A 19,856-nucleotide genomic window follows, 5' to 3' on the forward strand; every position below is an offset into this window, starting at 1 on the left:
TTCCTAGAACTGAGGTTTGGTGTCTTCCATCATTTCTGGGATAGTCTCAGATATTTTTGGCTTCAAAGTCTGTAAATATCATCTCCCCCCTGCCCTCTCTCCCTTCTGGAACTTGAGTTATATATATTTATTATCCTCCATGTTGCATAAGCTGCTTCCATAGTTTTCCTCTCTTTGTCTCTCCGCGCTGCATTCTGGATAATTTCTTCAGATCTACCTACCAGTTATTATCTTGGCAACTTTGTCTCATCTGTTGTGAAGTCGGTCTTGAGTTTTAATTTCAATTACTATATTTTTCATTTTTAGAAATTTGGATTTTTTGGAGATCTTGATCATTTCTGATAGTCTCCTGCTGCTCATTCATTGTTTAATCCCTCTGAAGCATGCTGAACATACTTATTTTCTCTTCTCTGCTGGTATTTCCAGTCTCTGAACCTTTGCAGAGGTCGTGTGGTTTCTTCTGGATTCTAATTCTTGGTGCATTCTTTGTGTGTTTTGTAATTTTTTGACTGCTAGCTACTGGTGTTGTATCTGTGGGGGATAATTTGAAGCCTGGACTGAAACTGAATTTCTCCACAGAGAATTTGCATTTGATTCTATCAGGGACCTGGAGGATCAGTCAGCCCTGGAATCAACGTTAAATTAAAATCTCCATACAAGGCAGTGCTTAGCGTGAGTCTTGCTGCAAAAACATGTGAGGACCAGCTGGTGGTTCCAGATTCTCGGGGTTATGATTTTTTTCTCAGCCCCAACACCCAGGCTTGAGATGGGTGGGCATTTGGGCTCCCTGCCCTGGGGCCCGGGACATGGCAGGATTTCTTTTCTTTTGCCTGAGGGTGTGGCCCTTGGTGTCTCAGCTTCACGTGCTGGGGAAGTGGCCTCCTGTTAGACTCCCCGTTTCAAATCATTCCTACCTTTTTGTTTTTCTTTCCCCGTACCTGAGAGCCGGCGAAAACTAGCACTCATGATTCCCGAGGTTCCTCTGGTGTCTTTGGGTGAAGCTGGCTTCCGAGCTCGCAGTACTTCTCTGGCTTCCTGCATTGCCTCAGGGTGTGATCTGCGGGCCAAGTTCTCCTTTACCTTTGGGCAATGTTTTTGTTGCATTTTGAAAGATTAGTTATAATCTATTCCTCATTTGTGTGTGTTTGCTGCAAGAGGTACATTGCAGGCATCGTTGCTCATCTGTGGTCTCTAGCTCTGGTGCTTGGCGCTTTGGGATGCCGTTCCTGACCTGCGCTTTCTTTTCCAGCACTCCGGGAGATGCTGCATAACCACTCCTTTGTAGGCTGCGTGAATCCACAGTGGGCCTTGGTGCAGCATCAGACCAAGTTGTACCTTCTCAACACCACCAAACTGAGGTAAACGAGTGAGTGCATGACACAAGCAGGACCGCTACAAGAATGGTCCTGGAGATGCAAGTGCAAAAAGCCAGGGACAGCGGCATGAGCTGTTTGGAAAGGTTCCTGGCTTTTGGAGACAGACAGAGATGGTTTCCAGTCCAGACCCAACAATTTACCGTTTATGTCACGGTGGACAAGATACTTTCCTAAACTGCGTCTCAGATGTCTCATCTGCAAATTTGGAAATTACTACTTAACTTACAGGGTTTTGTGAGCATAAGAAATGACATGAGAAGCCTGATGTTTGGCAGGTTCTTGGTCCTCAGTAAATGTTGACCAATGTAGTTGAACCAAGTGTCAAGGGCTTAGTGCCAGTAGAGAATTCTAGCATCTGCTGTGTGCAGCGGGGTACTGTGGGATGCAAGAGACAAAAAGACCCGATGCCCCCTTTCCTCCTTAGGGAATGTCACCAAGGCTTACTCTCGCCATCACATGAGCCAGTGGGGTTGACAAGCTGTGCCATTTGCCCAGTACGTAGCCAGTGACCTTTCTATTGATTGTTCTCAGAGGCTTTCGTGGATGAGCTCCTAGTGAGTCTAGAACCTGTATCAAATTTGTTCTCAATTAGGTGGCACAGATGGGAGGGTGCTGCCACCCTGCATCTACTAGACATCACCTGGCCACTGTGGGGGCCCTTTCCCACCAAGCCCTGCTGTCGCCTTGCAGTGCTTCTCGAGCCCGTGCAGCAAGGCAGCCACCATACGTTGCTTGGGGGTGGTGCACAAGATAAGAACTGCTTTCCTCCCTCACCCAGAAACTGCCCAGCCCAGAGCTGACTGCTGGCACACATACCTCTTTGGGTATTCAGAACTCACCCCTTTTGGGCCCTTTTCGTGCAGCTCTGTTCGAGATCCCTTGTCTCTGCTTTGAGAATCCTTTGGCTTGTGCAGTGGGCTGTCTCTTAAGAATGTGTTGGGAATTCTGCTGCCCTTGTTCTTTTTTTTCCAGCGCCTGTAAGTACATTTCCAAGGCTCCAGATCACATTGTGTTCAGGTTCTTTCATTTTACAAACAGAAAGCCAGGCCAGTCCAAGAATTTCAGCTATTAATAAATGTGAATGGTTTCCCAGTGAGAAGGTAAAAGAAACAGATTGAGAACCAGGTTCAGAGTGCAGAATCTGGATTCAGCTCCTTCCTTTCCACCTTATTAACTCTGACTCGGGACAAGTCAGGTATTCGCTGGGTGCCTCAGTTTCCCCCTTGTAATGCAGGTGTAGCAGATGCCTTGTCTACTTTGATAATGAGAAGTCTTTAAACAGACCTATATGGTTCAGATTGCTTAAGAACTATAAAGTACCATTTATTTCAGCACCGTGTTATGTAAGGAGGTCAGTGTATTGTACACCTGACAGCTGCTTTTGGAGTGTTGCCAGACAGTGCATCATCCTACACCAAACACCCGGGTGGTCTAATTCTGCCTTGTATCTACTTGTGATTATTTATCGTTTCCTGCCCTCCCTATACACTCCATACTATTTTTAATGGTGAGTTGTAAAAAAAAAAAAGAAAAGAAAAGGTGACTTGTAGGAGGATTCGTTGTAAGTGGGGAAAAAGTAAGCAAACAAAAATTTCTTACATTTCACCTACAGGGCGTTCAACAGCCTTTTACAGCACCAGGGGGTGGGGACAGAGCCTGAGTGACTTAGAGACTTAGTCTTAGTGCTCTAAGCCACGTGCAGAGGCCCGCCAGCCAGAGTCCTAGCTGGAGCATGCAGCGGGTCCCAGCTCCTTAGAGGAGAAGGAGTCTCATAGACTGTCAGGAAGGCTCCACAGCATGTCCCATCCATGTTGCAGGAGTTCTTTCTCCCATTTGTCCTGACTGCTTGACTCTCAGGCATGGATTCAGCATTTCCTTAAAGTCACTTCATTTTTATTTTCAGTGAAGAACTGTTCTACCAGATACTCATTTACGATTTTGCCAATTTCGGTGTTCTGAGGCTGTCGGTAAGTTTGCTTCCTGCTTCTCACTTCTGAAACTTCCAACAATTGGTCATTTCTGAAAATAATAGCTCTACCCTAATGTCTGATTTGCAGTATATTAGGTTTTTCCAAATATGCCTAGGACAGCTTCTGTATTGTATGATTTGTGTATGGAAGTATCTTTAGTTATAACACGGTTTTATACAAAGCAGAACAGTCATTTGGTAGTCAGCTTAAACAAAGTTTTAGTATGATATTGGTTAATACATATCTAAGAAAACTTGTAAAGAGATAAAAATAGAAATAAACATTCTCTAAAGCCTATGACCCAAACACAACCAACCCCAGCTGACAGTATTAGGTCATTTCTTCCAGGACCTTTTCAATGCTTAATTTTAATTTAGAATTAAAATCAGACTACTTATCTATGTAGTTTCATATTATCTTTGTACAGCTGACATAACGCTACAGAAAAGCCTACTGGGATTTTTATTGGGATTGTCCTGAATCTACAGAGCAATTTGGGGAGGAAATCTTTTGTTAGATTTATCCCTTAATATCCCACATTTTTTGACGCTAATGGGATTTTAAAAATTGTCCAGTGGAAACACAAGTGTTTATTATGTACACTGATCTTGTACCTTGCAACCTTGCCAAACTCACTTAGTAGTGCTACTAGTTTTCTTACAGATTTCCATCAGTTTCTGCATGAATGATCATGGCAATAAAGGCAGTTTTATTTTTCCTATCCAATCTGGATGGCTTTTCTTTCTTTTTCTTGTCTGATTGCACTGACTAGACCCTTAGTACAATGTTGAATAGAAGTGGTGAGAATGGAAATCCTTCTCTTGTTGCTGATACAGGGAAACACATTCAGTCTTTTGAAAGTAAGTATGCTTTTTGCCGTAGGTAGAGATGAGATGTCCTTTATTAGGTTGAGGAAGTTCCCTTCTGTTCCTTGTTTGCTTACATTTGTTTTTATTCAGGAATGGATATTGAATTTTTTCAAATGCCTTTTCTGCGTCTGTTAAGATAATTGCATGGTATTCTTTTTTAATTTCTTAATATAATGAATTACATTGATTTTCATGTTAAAAACCAGTCTTGCATTCCTGGGATGAACCGTGCTTGTACGTGATATGTTACTCTTTTTATATATTATTGAAATTGATTTGCCAGAATTTTGTTTACAATTGCTACATATATGTTCGTGAATTGATACTGGTTTTTATTTTTCTTGTAGTCTTTGGTTTTGGTATCAGCATTAACGCTGGTTTCATAAAATGAGTTGGAAGCTATCCCCTCCTTTTCCATCATCTGAGTCTGTATAGAATTGGGGTTTATTCCTTAAATGTCTGGTAGAATTCAACAGTGAGTGAAGCCATCTGGGCCTGCAGATTTCCTCAAAGGAAGGTTTTTAGCTACAAATTCAGTTTCTTTCCTAGATAACTATTCAGATTTTTTCTTCTTGACAGAGCTTTGGTTTTTGTTCCTTTCAAGGAATTTGTCCATTGAAGTTTTTGAATTTATTGGCATGAAGTTGTCCATAGTATTTTTCATAATTCTTTTAATAAGTAGATCCTCTCTCATTCCTAATATTGGCGATGTGTATCCTCTCTTAACCTAATCAGTCTGATTAGAAGTTTACCAATTTTCATTGATCTCAAAGAACTGACTTTTGGTTTCATTGATTTTTCTGGTGTTTTTCTGTTTTCTCTTCCACTGATAATTTACTCTGATCTTTATTACTTCCTTTCTACTTATTTTGGGTTAAATTTGCTCTTCTGTTTCAAATTTATTAAGGTAGAAGCTGAGGTCACTGATTGGACATCATCCTTTTATAATATAGGTGTTAAGTGCTAATAAATTTCCCCTCAGTGCTGCTCTAGCAGCTTCCCACAAATTTTGATGTTTTCATTTTCATCCAGGACAAAATAGTTTATTTCCTTTTTGATTTCTTCTTTGACCCACAGGTTATTGAGAAGTGTGTTGTTTCCAGTTACTTGGAGATTTTCCTGATACCTGTTCCTGAATTAGAAATCACTAAGAGTATGGTTGGTGCTGCTAAATGACCCACACACACTTGAAACAAATGTGTATTCTGGTCTGCTTGCGTGCAGTGTTCTGAGTGGCAGGAATAGCAAGTTGACAGTGATGCTCAGATCTTCTATATCCTGACTTTCTACTTGTTCCAGTTTATTTTTTAAAAAGGGTGATATTGAAACCTCTGACTGTAATTGCAGATTTGTCTTTTTCTCTTTACCAGTTCCATTAGTTTGATCCTTCATAGATTTTAAAGTTCTGGTACCAAGTGCATTAACATTTAGATTGTCGGGTCCTTTCATTGACTCCTCTATTATAAAAAAATAGGAACAGTGTTCTGTGGGTTTATAACATGTAAAATGAATGACCATAGTAACATCAGAAGGGGAGAAATGGAAGAAAATTGAGGCATCTTACTTTTAACCATGTATTTCAGTCTTCTTCCTAATCAGATGACTTAGCTGAGAGGTCACTGAACTTCTCCCCTCCCCTGGCTTCCTTCTCAGTGAGGCAGTGGAAGACTTGCAGCTCCACGGGAGGGCAGTGCCTCCACCCAGCCTCCCCCTCCCACCTGCTCAGCAGGCTGGCACATCCTCTCTGCTGAAATGGCCACCGGGAAGGAGGGGGAAGAGGTTTTCTTATGGATTTTCAGGTGTTTCCTTTGTGGGAGATGGGCTCGAGTGAGTGTTAGCTTTGGGGTTTCTCAGCTGCTGTCAGGATCATGGCTTTGTGGCTTTCACACAAGCACACCTCGTTTTAGTCTGTGCTTCCCTGCGCGTCACAGACCTTGCATTTCTACAAATTCAAGGTCTGCGGCAACCCCACAGTGAGCAAGTCTGTTGGCGCCAGCTTTCCAACAGCGTTTGCTCACTTCCTGTCTCTGTGTCACATTTTGGTAGTTGTGGCAGTATTTCAAACTTTTTTATTATTGTATTTGTGTATAATACAAACTGTGATCAGTGATTATAATTCACTGTAAGCTCAGATGGTTAGCATTTTTTAGCAATAATTTTTTTTTCCAGAAGCACACATTTTCTTTTTTCACTTTTTTTAAATTTAAATTCAATTAATTAACATATAATGTATATTTGTTTCAGGGGTACAGGTCTGTGATTCATCAGTCTTACATAACACCCAGTGCTCATTACAACACATACCCTCCTTAATGTCCATCACCCAGTTACCCCATCCCACCACCCCCCTCCCCTTATCCCAGCACCCCCCTCCCCCCAGCAACCCTGTTTGCTTCCTATGATTAAGAGTCTCTTATGGTTTGTCTCCCTCTCTGGTTTCATCTTGTTTCATTTTTTCCTCTCTTCCCCTGTGATCCTCTGCCTTGCTTCTTAAATTCCACATATTAGTGAGATCATATGATAATTGTCTTTCTGATTGACTTATTTCACTTAGCATAATACCCTCCAGTTCCATCCACGTCATTGCAAATGGCAAGATTTCATTCCTTTTGATGGCTGCATAATATTCCATTGTATACATATACCACATCTTCTCTATCCATTCATCTGTCGATGGACGTCTGGGCTCTTTTTCCGTAGTTTGGCTAATTGTGGACGTTGCTGCTATCAACATTGGGGGTGCAGGTGCCCCTTCAGATCGTTACATTTGTATCTTTGGGGTAAATACCGAGTAGTGCAATTGCTGGGTCGTAGGGTAGCTCTATTTTCAACCTTTTGAGGAACCTCCGTACTGTTTTCCGGAGTGGCTGCACTAGTTTGCATCCCCACCAACAATGTGGGAGGGTTCCCCTTTCTCTGCATTCTTGCCAACATCTGTTGTTTCCTGACTTGTTAATTTTAGCCATTCTGACTGGTGTGAGGTGGCATCTCATTGTGGTTTTGATATGTATTCCCGATGCCGAGTGATGTTGAGCATTTTTTCATGTGTCTGTTGGCCATTTGGATGTCTTCTTTGGAGAAGTGTCTGTTCATATCTTCTGCCCATTTCTTGACTGGATCATTTGTTCTTTGGGTGTTGAGTTTAAGAAGTTCTTTATAGATTTTGGATACTAGTCCTTTTATCTGATACGTCATTTGCAAGTATCTTCTCCCATTCTGTCGGTTGACTTTTGGTTTTGTTGACTGTTTCTTTTGCTGTGCAAGAGCTTTTTATCTTGATGAAGTCCCAATAGTTCATTTTTGCCCTTGCTTCCCTTGGTTCTGGAGACGGGTTTAGCAAGAAGTTGCTGCGGCTGAGGTCACAGAGGTTGCTGCCTGTGTTCTCCCTCTAGGATTTTGATGGATTCCTGTCGCACATTTAGGTCTTTCTTCCATTTTGAGTCTATTTTGGTGTAAGGAGATGGTCCAGTTTCATTCTTCTGCATGTGGCTGTCCAATTTTCCCAGCACCATTTGTTGAAGAGACTTTTTTCCACTGGACATTCTTTCCTGCTTTGTCGAAGATTAGTTGACTGTAGAGTTGAGGGTTCATTTCTGGGCTCTCTATTCTGTTCCATTGATCTATGTGTCAGTTTTTGTGCCAGTATCATACCGTCTTGATGATTACAGCTGACTAGGTTTTTTTTAGTTAAGGTATGTACATTGTTTTTTTAGACATAATCCTATTTCACACTTCATAGATAGGATATATGTGTGTAAATGTAACTTTTTTTTATGTGCACTGGGAAACCAAAAAATTCGTTTGACTCCCTGTATTGTGCTACTTCTTTACTGTGGCAGTCTGGAACCAAACCCCAAGTACCGCCGAGGTGTGCCTGTGGTGGTTTTGTGGGAAGGAATTCAGGCTTCACTTGGATGCACGGTTGACATCTCCTCTGTTCTAGGAGCCAGCGCCGCTGTTTGACCTGGCCATGCTTGCCTTGGATAGTCCTGAGAGTGGCTGGACGGAGGAAGATGGTCCCAAAGAAGGACTTGCCGAGTACATTGTTGAGTTTCTGAGGAAGAAGGCTGAGATGCTCGCAGACTATTTCTCTTTGGAAATCGATGAGGTGTGTGACAGCCATTTTTATGCCTCTGTTGCATTCCTCAGATAAGAGTCAAGTTCTGTAGTTGGTCCGAGATCAGGACGAGAAGGGAGAAGGCCGCCCGCCCCTGTGAGATGCAGCACGTGACATCCGTTCACATCCTCACTCCCTGTTTGCTTTCTCATCCATTCATGCCCCTTCCTGTTCCCGGGGTGAAGTACCCCAACAAGAGAGAGCTGAATCCCACAGTCCCTGCGAATGAGAGGATGCCAGGCCACTTGCTTTCCTTGTTTCTTCCTCTTATCCCTTAAACTTTGGGGCTTTCCATCTCGATGTGTTCTTTAGCTGGTGAGCATATTGAAACAAGAAGTTTTTCTGTACAAAAAGCTCTTTTTAAGCACTTTGCTCTCCTGCCCTCAGTGCCCAGCCCAGTCAAGCCACCTGGTCACCCAGAGTGCAGACATGCGGACAAGACCTGGAGGGAGCACTGGGGAAATGGAACTAGATTAAACTCTAACAATTTACTTCTTGTCCCTTGTCGTGGCCTTTTCTGCACAAGCAGGAAGGGAACCTGACTGGATTACCCCTGCTCATCGACAGCTATGTGCCCCCTTTGGAGGGTCTGCCTATCTTCATCCTTCGACTCGCCACGGAGGCAAGTGGTCAAGCCATTCCTAAGTATGTGGGTACCTGCGTGTGGGCTGGCGGGAGACGGCACGGGGCCACACCTTCACATGGAATGATGGAGATGAAAAGGATACAACAGTTGAAGGCCCCCCTTTACCCCACCTACCCCAGCCGTATTCGGCAGTTCCGGTTTACAGATTTAATGCTGAAAACATTACATGAAAAAAGCTTTAAGTAGTCTGTAACCTCCACTTGGAAATGAAATGTTTGTTAAAGCAAGTACCTATGTTGAGGTATTAATTTCTCTCTTTGGACCAGGTGAACTGGGATGAAGAGAAGGAATGTTTTGAAAGCCTTAGTAAAGAATGTGCTATGTTTTACTCCATTCGGAAGCAGTATATATCTGAGGAGTCAACCCTCTCGGGCCAGCAGGTACTGTGGTGATGCACATTAGCACCCAGGATGGGGATGGGCCTCACACAACCTTTAGCAAATGAAACCTGCCACCTCTGAATTTGTAGGATTTCACTGCACATAAGGTTTCAACATAATGGTCAGCTTTTATTCATGAATTTCACTTCCTTCTGCTGGTTTGGAAGATCCCTCTAGAATGATCTCAGTACCTGTCAAATGTGAAAACACAAGCCGTCACTGTGAGAGCTGGGAGGCTGAGCTGGTGGATGATCCAGGGCTAGCGAATTCTCGTCTCCCACCGTTAGCCCTCAGGTGTGCAGCCCCAGTCTTCAGGTTCTGCCCCAGTCTCCCCACGCTCATTTAGCTTTGGCTCATTATACATCTGACCACTGCTCTTCCAGGCAAACAGGGCAGTACTAAGGTCAGATCCCTAGCTCTTCTTACAGATCAGCTGTACACAGAAAGGGCCTGGGTGAATACACTTCCTACTATTGTGGGCTGAACCTCATAGTCAGGATCAGACCTTATGTTAGATGCTGCTACAATCAACAGTTCTCCTGAATGGAAACAAAGTTTCCATGGGAGGTCTCTGCCTGCCTTTCCCCTTGTCTCCTTGAGGGCTGTAGGATCCCTGAGAGGCTGACCAGAGAGGATGTTTCACCAGCAGCAGGTAAAACAGCCCATTGTAATCAGCAAGACTTCCAGGCCCAGTACAGGTCAGCCAGGAAACCACAAATGCTGGGATGTGAGCCGGGCGAACAGGCAGGCTTGTGACCTCGAACGTGTCTTTTCCAGAGCGAAGTGTCAGGCTCCTCTGCAAACCCCTGGAAGTGGACTGTGGAACACATTGTTTATAAAGCCTTCCGCTCCCACCTTCTGCCTCCTAAACATTTCACAGAAGATGGAAATATCCTACAGCTTGCTAACCTGCCTGATTTGTACAAAGTCTTCGAGAGGTGCTGACCACGATCACTTGCGGACTCTGGGCTGTGTGGTTCTTGCACTGCATCCTGACGAGGATAGGTCTTAGGGTTGAAGACTCCCGTTTGCCCTCTAACTAGTAGCACTCTTTCATGCTTGGTGGATTGACCAGAAATAAATTGTCGGATGTGTCCTAACATGATTTCTTATTTAATTTCACTACACTTGAAAGGTTTTCTAGATCCATTTTCACCTACAGTATACTTGATTGTGTTGAAGAATCCAAAAGCAGTTTGAAAGCCCTCTGGGCATCTGATAAGAATTCTAAAAAGGCCTTGAAGATTTTATAGATCTTGCTCTGGTTTGGTTCTTTGTGTACTCCAGTAAATTTCTAATATCAGTTGATATGAATTACATTGGTTCACTTGCCTTGGAAAGAGGTCCCGAACGTGTAAGAGGCTCTGGTGACACTGAGTATGGAGAAGGCTGAAATGATAAGCTGTTACTACCTTATGTAACCAAAGCTAATTAATCTGTAATGAAAGAAAAACTTTCAAGAGGACAGCAGTCCTGATGGAGTTTGTAACTAGTGTGCTCTTTAAGCCCCCTTTGTTAATGGATCTGAATCCTACCAGCTTACGTTCTAGTTATTCTTGTCTGAAGAATGACATAAAAATACACACTTAAGCTGTAGGTACCATTACAAGAAGCTGCCTTAACACTAGCCTGCGTTAACAGAAAAGTGCAGTGAGCATGGGGAGGACGAACGCCTTCAGTACAGAGGTAAAATCAGATCACAAGACTCAGTGAAGAACGTTCCATGGGAAAGAACAGGGAACTCTACCGAGTGAAGACAGCCATTCCCTTTGGAAGAGACTGGGACAACAGAAGAGACAAATTTGTTGTACCACAAAAGGGGCAAAGTCAGGTTCAACCATGTAGAACTTCCAAAAAGTCAACAACAGGGCGGCTCAGCAGTGGGGCTTGCTGAGCCCAGCGGGGTACAGGCTGAACAGAACTTTGCCCCCCTCTCCCTCTCTCGCAGCTCCTGCACAGGTGATTGCACCCACTATGACTAGAGAGAATTTATAGGAAATCCCCTCCATTCAGGACAGCGGTTTCCATATTTTAAAAATAAAATACAACTACAAAGCTCATTGCTCTGAAGAAGGGGGTAATTCGTAGAGATTTTCACACTCAAGTTAGCTTTACCATCTAGCTTCAAGTCTAAACTTTATCTCATGTGCCTTTAATTCATGAGACTTCCCCTTGCATTTGTTCTGTAGATAACAGCCACCATCTCCATAAAACCACCTTGGTTCTGAGGGCAAAAGAGAATCAAATCCTGCAGAGTAGCCACACTCGATGATAAAAGCCCCTTGAACTGGGTGCCTTTAAAGATGAAACTGACTGAAGTTCTTAAAAAGCTGTACATTCCAGATCATTCTTCTTGCGGAGGAGAGAAGAGGGGCAAGGTAACAGGGGTGTGTGTGGCTGCCTTGAGGTGTTTTAAAGTCTCCCCCAACAAAAATGACTGTGTCAGCAGCCAGCCATGGTCAGCAAGAGGGTGCGTTTAATAGTCTTCAGGCCGACCTCCCCCTGCCTGTCCCCACCCCCACTGGGCTCGTCTGAGGGGTCACTCCACAGATGAGCAGCAGATGAGATACTTTACATGAGATACAGCACAGCTGACATTGAAGACGAAGGGCCCTACTCTTACTTTAAGAGTGTTAGGCTTTGGACATTCCCGGCCACATGCAATAAAGCAAGTTTTATATACACTCCCCATATCTTTTTCTAACATTTTCTTATATAAATTTAAATATTTTACAAAAAAAGGCTTTTTCCTCCAAACATAGAAATTTGAGTGAAACATATATTCCCCGCCTGTGAACTTGTTTCTTCACTAAAATATAAATGCCATCTGATATTAAGGGTAAGTGTCTTTTGACCGCTGGGGATGACTGAAGGCTGAATTGCACCATGGAGAAGGCACTTGTGTTTTCCGAGGTCTCCAGCCGAGTTACCTCATTGGGCACTCACAGAGTCGCTGTCCTCCGGAACCTGTGCCAAGGCCTCCGAGTGCCCAGTCACTGAGGCAGCTGGGGGAAAATGGTGAGTAAACTTGATTCTAAAATTATGGAAATTAAAAAAAAAAAACAAAAAACCCAGCATGGACCAGTTCTTAGTCTAGAATCAAACTACAAACGAAATCCAAAGTGTTCATTCATGAAGATTCAAACCTGTTTCATTCTCTCATAAATTATAAAATACAAAGGTGGCTATTTTAATGACAAAACTCAAACAGTACTGAAGGGGGTCTGTGTCAATGGACAAAAAGTCAGTCCCCCTGGAGGGGGCCCAGAAGCGGCGCCCGGGCCGGAGGGTGGCCTCCTACTGCTGGGCCAGAAGTGCTGTTCTGTTGGCCTTCATCTTCTCCAGCCGCTTGGCCAGGTGGCTGTTGGTCATCTCCATCTCCTCAATCTTGTCCAGTGCCGTTCGTAACTGCAGACAGGGAGGGCGCAGTCACTTCACACCGTCACACACGAAACCCAGTGCCACCTGAGCGTGCCCCCGCCCCCTGCCTGCGACACGGAAGCACTCCCCCCCCCCCCCCGCCCCCGCACAGTGCCCTGCAGCCTCGCCTCTCTTTCGCCAGCTGGCAGCACCGAGCAGGGACACAGAGCCTCAACCCCAGAAAGGACAGCCGGCGGGTGGGGGAACAGACCGGCTCCACAACAAAAGGGAAACCTATCCTTCCTCTCAGTCTCTAACTGGCCGAAACCTAAAAGTAAATGGCAGTCACCCCGCAGGTCGAAAACCAACACCGAAGAGTGAGAGACTCCACGGCGGGTCCCTTAAGATTGAACCAGGATTCAGTTCCTCAGGCAGCAAAGGATCTGTTCTTTGTGGGAATGGGAGCATGCGAAAGCGGGTACCTCTCGCTGCAGCTTCCTCTTCTCCGCCTTCAGTTCGTCTTCCACTTTCTCGGCGTTCTCCGCGGCCGTCTTATACCTCAGCACCTGGCCCTCCAGCCGGCTGATCTGTCAACAAAGAACACGAGCCTCTGCTAATGGCCACCGGGGGCCCCTTTCTCGCAGCCACATGGAAACACAGCGTCATTACAAATCCCAAGTCATCCCCTCACGGTGAGTCAGAGGGCCTCTCAGCACCCGACGCCTATTTATAGATCAAGAAATGTCCCCGGAGAGGGATAAGGCTGGAGAGTCCTTATCAAGCCGATTTCCCATGTTAAGTTTATGATGAACATACTGTTTAAGTGCCAAAGTAACAGTGCAGGGCAAAACTCACTAAATGGAAAAGCTTTTAGACTTTTTGAAATGTACAATAAGGGATTTTCAAACTACAGTCTTCCTGAAGTCTCTTGAAATAATCTGGAAAAAACAGAATTATAGCTTCAGTCTTCTGCACTTTTACAGCTAACAGAAGGCTGAAGTGACCTGCCAGGTTCTCTCTGCTGGCGTTTCTACTTTAATAGAGAGCTTTTATAGAGACCCCACTGCAGAGGCAGCCCAAAGAAAAGCCAGGTACTCCTGGAGTTAGCCACTCGGATGCAGGAAGTTTCCAAGGGAGTGTAAATCACTTGGTAGCACACTGAAGTACTTACATTCTGCTCCAACGTGGTTATATCCTGTTCTGCCTTTGAAAGCTTAAATTTGTATTCACTAATTTGTCTATTGGCATCTCCTAGAAGAGAAGAGAATAGTGAATCACCTGTCAGAGAGCAGGTGTGACCTCAGGCAGTGACAGCCTCTGCAGCCCAGAAGGGGACCGAGCGCAAACGCGCAAGTGGCAGCCACAGCACCTCCCGCAGCCTGGGCTCTACAACGGCTCTCCTGCAAGAAGCTCTAGCCCCTGATCCAAGCATCCCTTGGACCAGGGAGGTGGAAGAAAATTTACTCTTTACCCCATGGTGGGGGGAGGCCGATGAGCAAGGAGCCCTATCAAGTGCATCGGTGGCCCCCGCCAAACTTAGGTGCTGCCCTTCCCCCAGGAGCCTCCAGTTTTCCTCACCTTCCCACCTTCCGCGCTCCCTTTGGCTGCCACACCTTGAGGGTCCTGCTCTCCCCGCCTCTGACTGAAGTCCTCAGCACCCTCCAGCATGACTCTTGCTTAGTCCCCTGTAACTTCACCTTCCCCGTGGCGTTTTATTGGCACTGTTTTTGCTAACACTAATCGTGCTTTCTGAACACTGTACGTGAGGAGAGGGGCCCTGGCTCTGCCTTCCTCAGTCTACCTCTGTATCTCGCCAAGGGCTTTGTGCATGTGCTTAATAAACATTTGCTCAAAGAAATGCTTTTCAGTAACATGTTGTGGTAATATGATAGGTAGACTTCTAAATCATCAGTTGTACTTCTGACCTAAGAAGTCATTTAAAATGAGAAGTTAAAAAACTCCTTCCAGCAAACCAAATTTAACAAAAATCATTCTGAAATGATTATAGGGTAGGAATCATAAGGCCTAAAGGAGATAAACCAAATCTAAGCTATCTAACTTAAGAACTTTTCTGCTTTTCTACATCACTGAGGTTACAACTACTTATATAATCTTGAGCGAGAGGTTCTTCTCACAGGTAGTTACTGTCACCTGAAAAGTAATGGGGCTATAAAACTCTCACCCCAAAGGCCCCTCTGGCAGTGAGAGACAAGAGTTCCTACTGCTGGACTCTAAAACACAAGCTTCAGGATCTAGCTAATTCTTCATCCCAGCACTTACTAATTATCACAATGTGCTGCTTCCTTCTCATGGTAAACCTCCCTTTCCTTCCTGTTTTCAAGAGTGTAAGTCCTGCATCTTTGCCATTTCGTGCTTGCTATGAAATTCCATTCAATCACACCATGCTTATGTCCCCGGGCTTCCTTTGCTGGCCAGGCCTGTCTACTGGGTCCCGCTGAGCCCACCTCGTTCTACAGTCACTCTGGGTCCTTCCCAGATACCAGCTCCATAACGCCCACCTGCCCTAGGAGCATTCACATGTAAGGCATGCCTGTCCTCCCTCAGTGGGACTCCTTTTGATTTTGCTGCTTTAGGCCAATCTACCCCCTGCCCTCTCTCTAAGACTGTTGGCAGCCACTGTACTGGTCCAGCTGATCATCACAGCCTCCCAGCTAGTCAGTCTGCTTCTAATACCCATCTTCATCTATCCTCCACACCAAAGTATTTCTAGAATAAAATATTCAACAGGAAGTGTCACGAGGGTCCCAACTGATCTCTAATAAAGGACATGATACTAACCTCAAAAGCCAGTATTAATAGTATCAATAAGCCTTAATCCAAGAAGCCTTTTCTATTTAGCCTAATGCAAAAATATTTAGATGAAAAAGCCATGAAATAACTGATATTTTAAAATAAATTATCAGAAAAGCCACAACTCAAACTGAATAAAAAGTAAGTCTCCCCTCTCCACAAACGATACATTGTCTAGCTATATATGAATGGCTGCTGACCTCCCCCGACCATGGAGATTACTGTGAACACAGCAGGCATTTTAAAACAACATGGGGTCAAAAACAGAAAGGGAGAAAAACTGCATGAATGGCTTACTTTGTGGCCTTGTTTTAAATTCCAGCTATAAAGATTAATTTGGTTAATAAAACTTCTGGCAAAGTTCTGAAACTATTCAGCATTAGTGTGAGTTAGTTCCAATAATATCCTTCACTATCCAAGATAGATTCCACAAGAAAAATCTCATCAAGAAGGGTGCTATATGGGAGCTGACAGTTGAACTACCCAGGTGTGGGAGAGGACAGTGCCAGGAGGACACCGTTTCCAAAATGTCTCTAGAAATCACTGCGTTAACCCGGTCCTCTTGTAATCCATTCCCTGAAGTGCAGAGGCTACTAGAAGCCTCTACCCAGCTGCACCACTGATCGGGACTACTATCTGGGCTCGCTGAGGACTAAGCAATCTCTGTAACCTGGCTCCCCGAGACAAATGCACATCAAGACCGGCAGCGTGCCTGCAGTTGCACTCCTGGAACACAGCCTCCCCACAGAGTGGCCCTGGCCTGGCCACGGTACCTACTCTGCATCTCGATGAACTGCAGGTCGGAGCCGTTGTGCAGGCCCGCCACGTCAGCTGCCGAGCCCTCGCTCCGGGAGCACTTCTGCCGCTCCTCCTCCAGCTGCAGCTTCAGCCTCCGGATCTGAAGCAGAAAGAGAAGGCCGTCATGAGATCCACAGGGCATGGTGGGTCCTCAGCCCCACAAGTCATCCGCCCAGAACCTGAGTGCCTACCACGGGGCCACACTGCCCACATGCTAGCGACAAACTGGGAACATCAGAAGGAGTGAAGTTCCAGGACCAGGTGTCCCAATCAAAGCAGCCCTATTTTATCATCTGTGTAGGCTGGTGGAATGGCAGATCTTGTCAGGGTTTGTCTTAGAATTAGGGTAAATACTGTAGGTTAAATATTTAGGAAACTTAAATATTTTAAAACTTGAAGTCAATTAAATATTAAGTAAATTTAATTAAAATAGTAAGTTAAGTATTAAATATTAACACTTAAATATTAGGTTCAATATTTAGAAAACCTTTTGTATGCAGAAATAATTGGAAATATATTTTTGAGTTCGGCTACAGTTGATCTACCTTATTTTACCCAAAATAAAGGATGTTTATAGTAGCTTATTCATAATAGCTCCAAACTGGAAATAATCCAAATGTCTATCAACAGGAGGATAAACAAACTATGGCACATCTACACAGTGGAATTACTACCCAGCAAGAAAGGGGAAAGCACTACCGATACGTGCAACACGGCTGAGTCTCAAAATAAGCACGCTGTGTAGAAGATGCCAGACAAAAGAGGACATACTATATAATTCCAATTATATAAAATGCCACAAAATGGAAACTAATCCACAGCGACAGAAAGCACATCAGTGGCTGCCTGGAGTTGGGGGGAGAGGGAGGCTCAGGAAGGAAGGGACACCAAAGGACACCGAAACTTCGGAGGGGTTATGAGTATTTTCACCATTTTGACTGTGGTCATGGTTCCATGAGTATTGTTATGGGTTGAGTTATGTCCTTGTAAAATTCATATGTTGAAGTTCTAACTCCCAGTACCTCAGGATGTGAACTTATTTGGAAATGGAGTCACTGAAGATGCATTTAGTTAAGTTGAGATGAGATCATGCTGGAATAGGGTGGGGGCCCCTAATCCAATCTGACTGGTGTCCTTCTGAAAAGAATGCCAGATGAAAAGAGAAAGACACGCACAGAGGAAGACAGATGTGAAGACGCACAGATGCTCCTCACAAGCCAAGGAATGCCACAGACTGCCAGCAAACCACCAGGAGCCAGAAGAGAAGGGTGGGACAGATTGCCCTTCACAGGCCTCAGAGGGCACCAACACTGCTGCCGCCCCACCTTGGGCATTTGCTAATCTCCAAAACTGTGCAGACAGGAAACTTCTGTTCCTCTAAGTCACCCAGTTTGTGGTACTTTGTTAGGGCAGTCCTCAGAAACTAATATGGTAGGTACATTTATTTGTACACTTTATGTACAAGCAGCTTATTCTACACCAGTTACACCTTAATAAAGCTGTGGGGTTTTTTTCATTTGCAAACTGAAGAAACGAAAAATGAATCAAATGCAAAGGGACTCAGGGTTGGGAAAAGACAAGGCCCAATGGAGACAGGAGCCCCGCATACACGGAGAACAAGATCAGGTGAATAGACGCGTACTGATGCTGAGGCCCCCAGTCTGGCCTCAGTCCCCAGAATGCTGCCAGCAAGACTGCTCTCCGCATAAGAGGACTGGGGGATGTCTCCCTGTAGAACTGTCTGCCTAGTCTAGAGTAAAGACCAACATATCCACGTCAAAATTTCCCAACAAAACACCCAGACCCATCAGCCTTACCTATGCTCAGAGCTGCCCATCAGCGTTTTAGTACTCCCCACCCCGCCCTGAAACGTAGGGCCAAACAAATACACACAGAAGAGCATCAGTTAGGAAATAAACTATGCATGTGGAAGGAAACAGCAGAGAACAGTGACAAACTAAATATGCTCTGAGGTAAGTGAAAATATCTCTATCCTGGAAATGACTACAGAAACACAAACGCAATGGAAGTATTCAAAGACAGAGTTGAGAAAATCTTTTAAAAGTAGAGCAAAAGAGATCAAAAGGGATGGACAAACAGGAGAGAAACAAAAAAGTTAAAGAGCTGATCCCAGAGGTCTACTGCCCCTTCCTTCAGGAATCGGAGCCATGTTTCCCCGAATGCCTACAACTCTTTTATCAGCAGAGATCTGGGGAGCACATCAGCTCAGAACTACAGCGGGGAGCTGCCTCTGGGACCAAGACCAAACCTCCCCAGGCCTCCTTCGCCCTTCATCATCGAGGGTCAAGGGTGAGTGTGATGCTCAGAGTTAAGGGGGCTTCCCTAGCTGGGACCCCATCAACAGTGGTCAAGGGAAAGCCTGGGCACTAGGACCAAGTGGGCCACATCCCCACTGGGGAAAGGGCGAGCTCTGCACTGGGAGGAAACCCATGCTTCCCAGACACCTCTACCCTTTCAACATCTGCCTTGAGTTTTCTTTATCCCCATCATCATGTCCATCTCAAAAACAGTCATCCTCCTACACTCTTCCCCAAAGGGCTCTGTACAGCCATCGCCCCCATCTGCACCTCCTAACCCTTCCCAATGCCTGAAACTCTGGATTACTATTTCCCCTCATCCTCATTTTCTTCTCTAAGTGGTCCCTTTACCTAGTGCATTAGCAGAAACCCACTCTCCCCTGAGAAGCCTGTTCCCTTTGCAGCCCTCTGACCTTCTGGTGGTTTCTCCCAGAGCCCTACTACCACTGAGCCTGAGAACACAACACATGACCTGCTTTTTGTGCTGTTGCCCAACTATTCTCCCTCGGTGCTCCCTGAAATTCCTGCTTCCTGACCTCCTCCCCTCCCAATTCCACACAGCAACCACCCCTCACCTTCGCCCCACTCCTTCTTCACCATTTAGCTCCTGACTTGTGCTCCCTCAAGTATAGCCTGAGCAATTTCAAGATTCATCTAGGTAGCGGATTTCTCCTACAACCGATGGCAGTTTCCAGAACACCTCCTCTCCCAAGGACCTTGACGTCTCTCTCTTCTTGCCCTCACTACTCTCCCAAAGTCACGTACTCGATCTCCCACTCGATTAAGTGCAGGCCCTCCATGAGTCAGTCCCATTATCTGCTCTCTAACCTCTACTCCTGGTCTTTCCAGCTCCCTCTCTCAGGAACCCAAATCCCAGTCTTTCAATCCCACTGATATTGCTCATCTTCTTTCCACTGGGCCTTGACATCTTCCTGGATTACCCATTAGCCTCATTACCCACTTCATCTCTGCGGTCATCATTATCAATACTGTCCTCCACATGCCCTCACCTCCTCTGCCCAATTACACTCCCGGGTAAAATCCAACTCCACCCACCCACGCCTGCACCTATGGCCACTCAATGTACAGTAAGTGCAGTCACACAGACCTCGAACATACCATATAACTTACGTATTCATTCCGTCTCTTGTTTATTGTCTGGTCTCCTCCCACTAGAATGTAAGGTCTACTAGTGCAGGGATTATTTAACT

The 19,856-nt window shown here is 45.0% G+C and overlaps 2 protein-coding genes across 17 annotated transcripts in view; one reads left to right on the forward strand and one right to left on the reverse strand.

The window, feature by feature from the left end:
- MLH1 (mutL homolog 1) overlaps positions 1-12,317 on the forward strand; it is a 44,516-nt gene extending 32,199 nt beyond the window's left edge. For 3 of the 4 annotated variants that reach the window (XM_027587556.2, XM_027587557.2, XM_027587559.2), the window contains 6 exons: positions 1,250-1,358; positions 3,280-3,343; positions 8,159-8,323; positions 8,862-8,954; positions 9,245-9,358; positions 10,136-10,456. In XM_027587556.2, coding sequence (XP_027443357.1) covers positions 1,250-1,358; positions 3,280-3,343; positions 8,159-8,323; positions 8,862-8,954; positions 9,245-9,358; positions 10,136-10,303 — 713 coding nt within the window. In that variant the 3' untranslated portion in view covers positions 10,304-10,456. Of the gene's footprint in view, positions 1-1,249; positions 1,359-3,279; positions 3,344-8,158; positions 8,324-8,861; positions 8,955-9,244; positions 9,359-9,958; positions 10,011-10,135 lie in introns of all 4 variants that reach the window. The other variant, XM_027587558.2, reaches the window with a different exon arrangement.
- Positions 12,318-12,457: 140 nt separating this feature from the next.
- LRRFIP2 (LRR binding FLII interacting protein 2) overlaps positions 12,458-19,856 on the reverse strand; it is a 107,185-nt gene continuing 99,786 nt past the window's right edge. For 12 of the 13 annotated variants that reach the window (XM_027587563.2, XM_027587562.2, XM_027587560.2 and 9 more), the window contains 4 exons: positions 16,307-16,427; positions 13,890-13,969; positions 13,201-13,305; positions 12,458-12,766 (listed from right to left, as the gene is read on the reverse strand). In XM_027587563.2, coding sequence (XP_027443364.1) covers positions 12,656-12,766; positions 13,201-13,305; positions 13,890-13,969; positions 16,307-16,427 — 417 coding nt within the window. In that variant the 3' untranslated portion in view covers positions 12,458-12,655. The remainder of the gene's footprint in view (positions 12,767-13,200; positions 13,306-13,889; positions 13,970-16,306; positions 16,428-19,856) is intronic. The other variant, XM_027587572.1, reaches the window with a different exon arrangement.

Source organism: Zalophus californianus, chromosome 1 (genome assembly GCF_009762305.2).
Source record: "Zalophus californianus isolate mZalCal1 chromosome 1, mZalCal1.pri.v2, whole genome shotgun sequence".
In the NCBI taxonomy this organism is placed as follows: Eukaryota; Metazoa; Chordata; class Mammalia; order Carnivora; family Otariidae; genus Zalophus; species Zalophus californianus.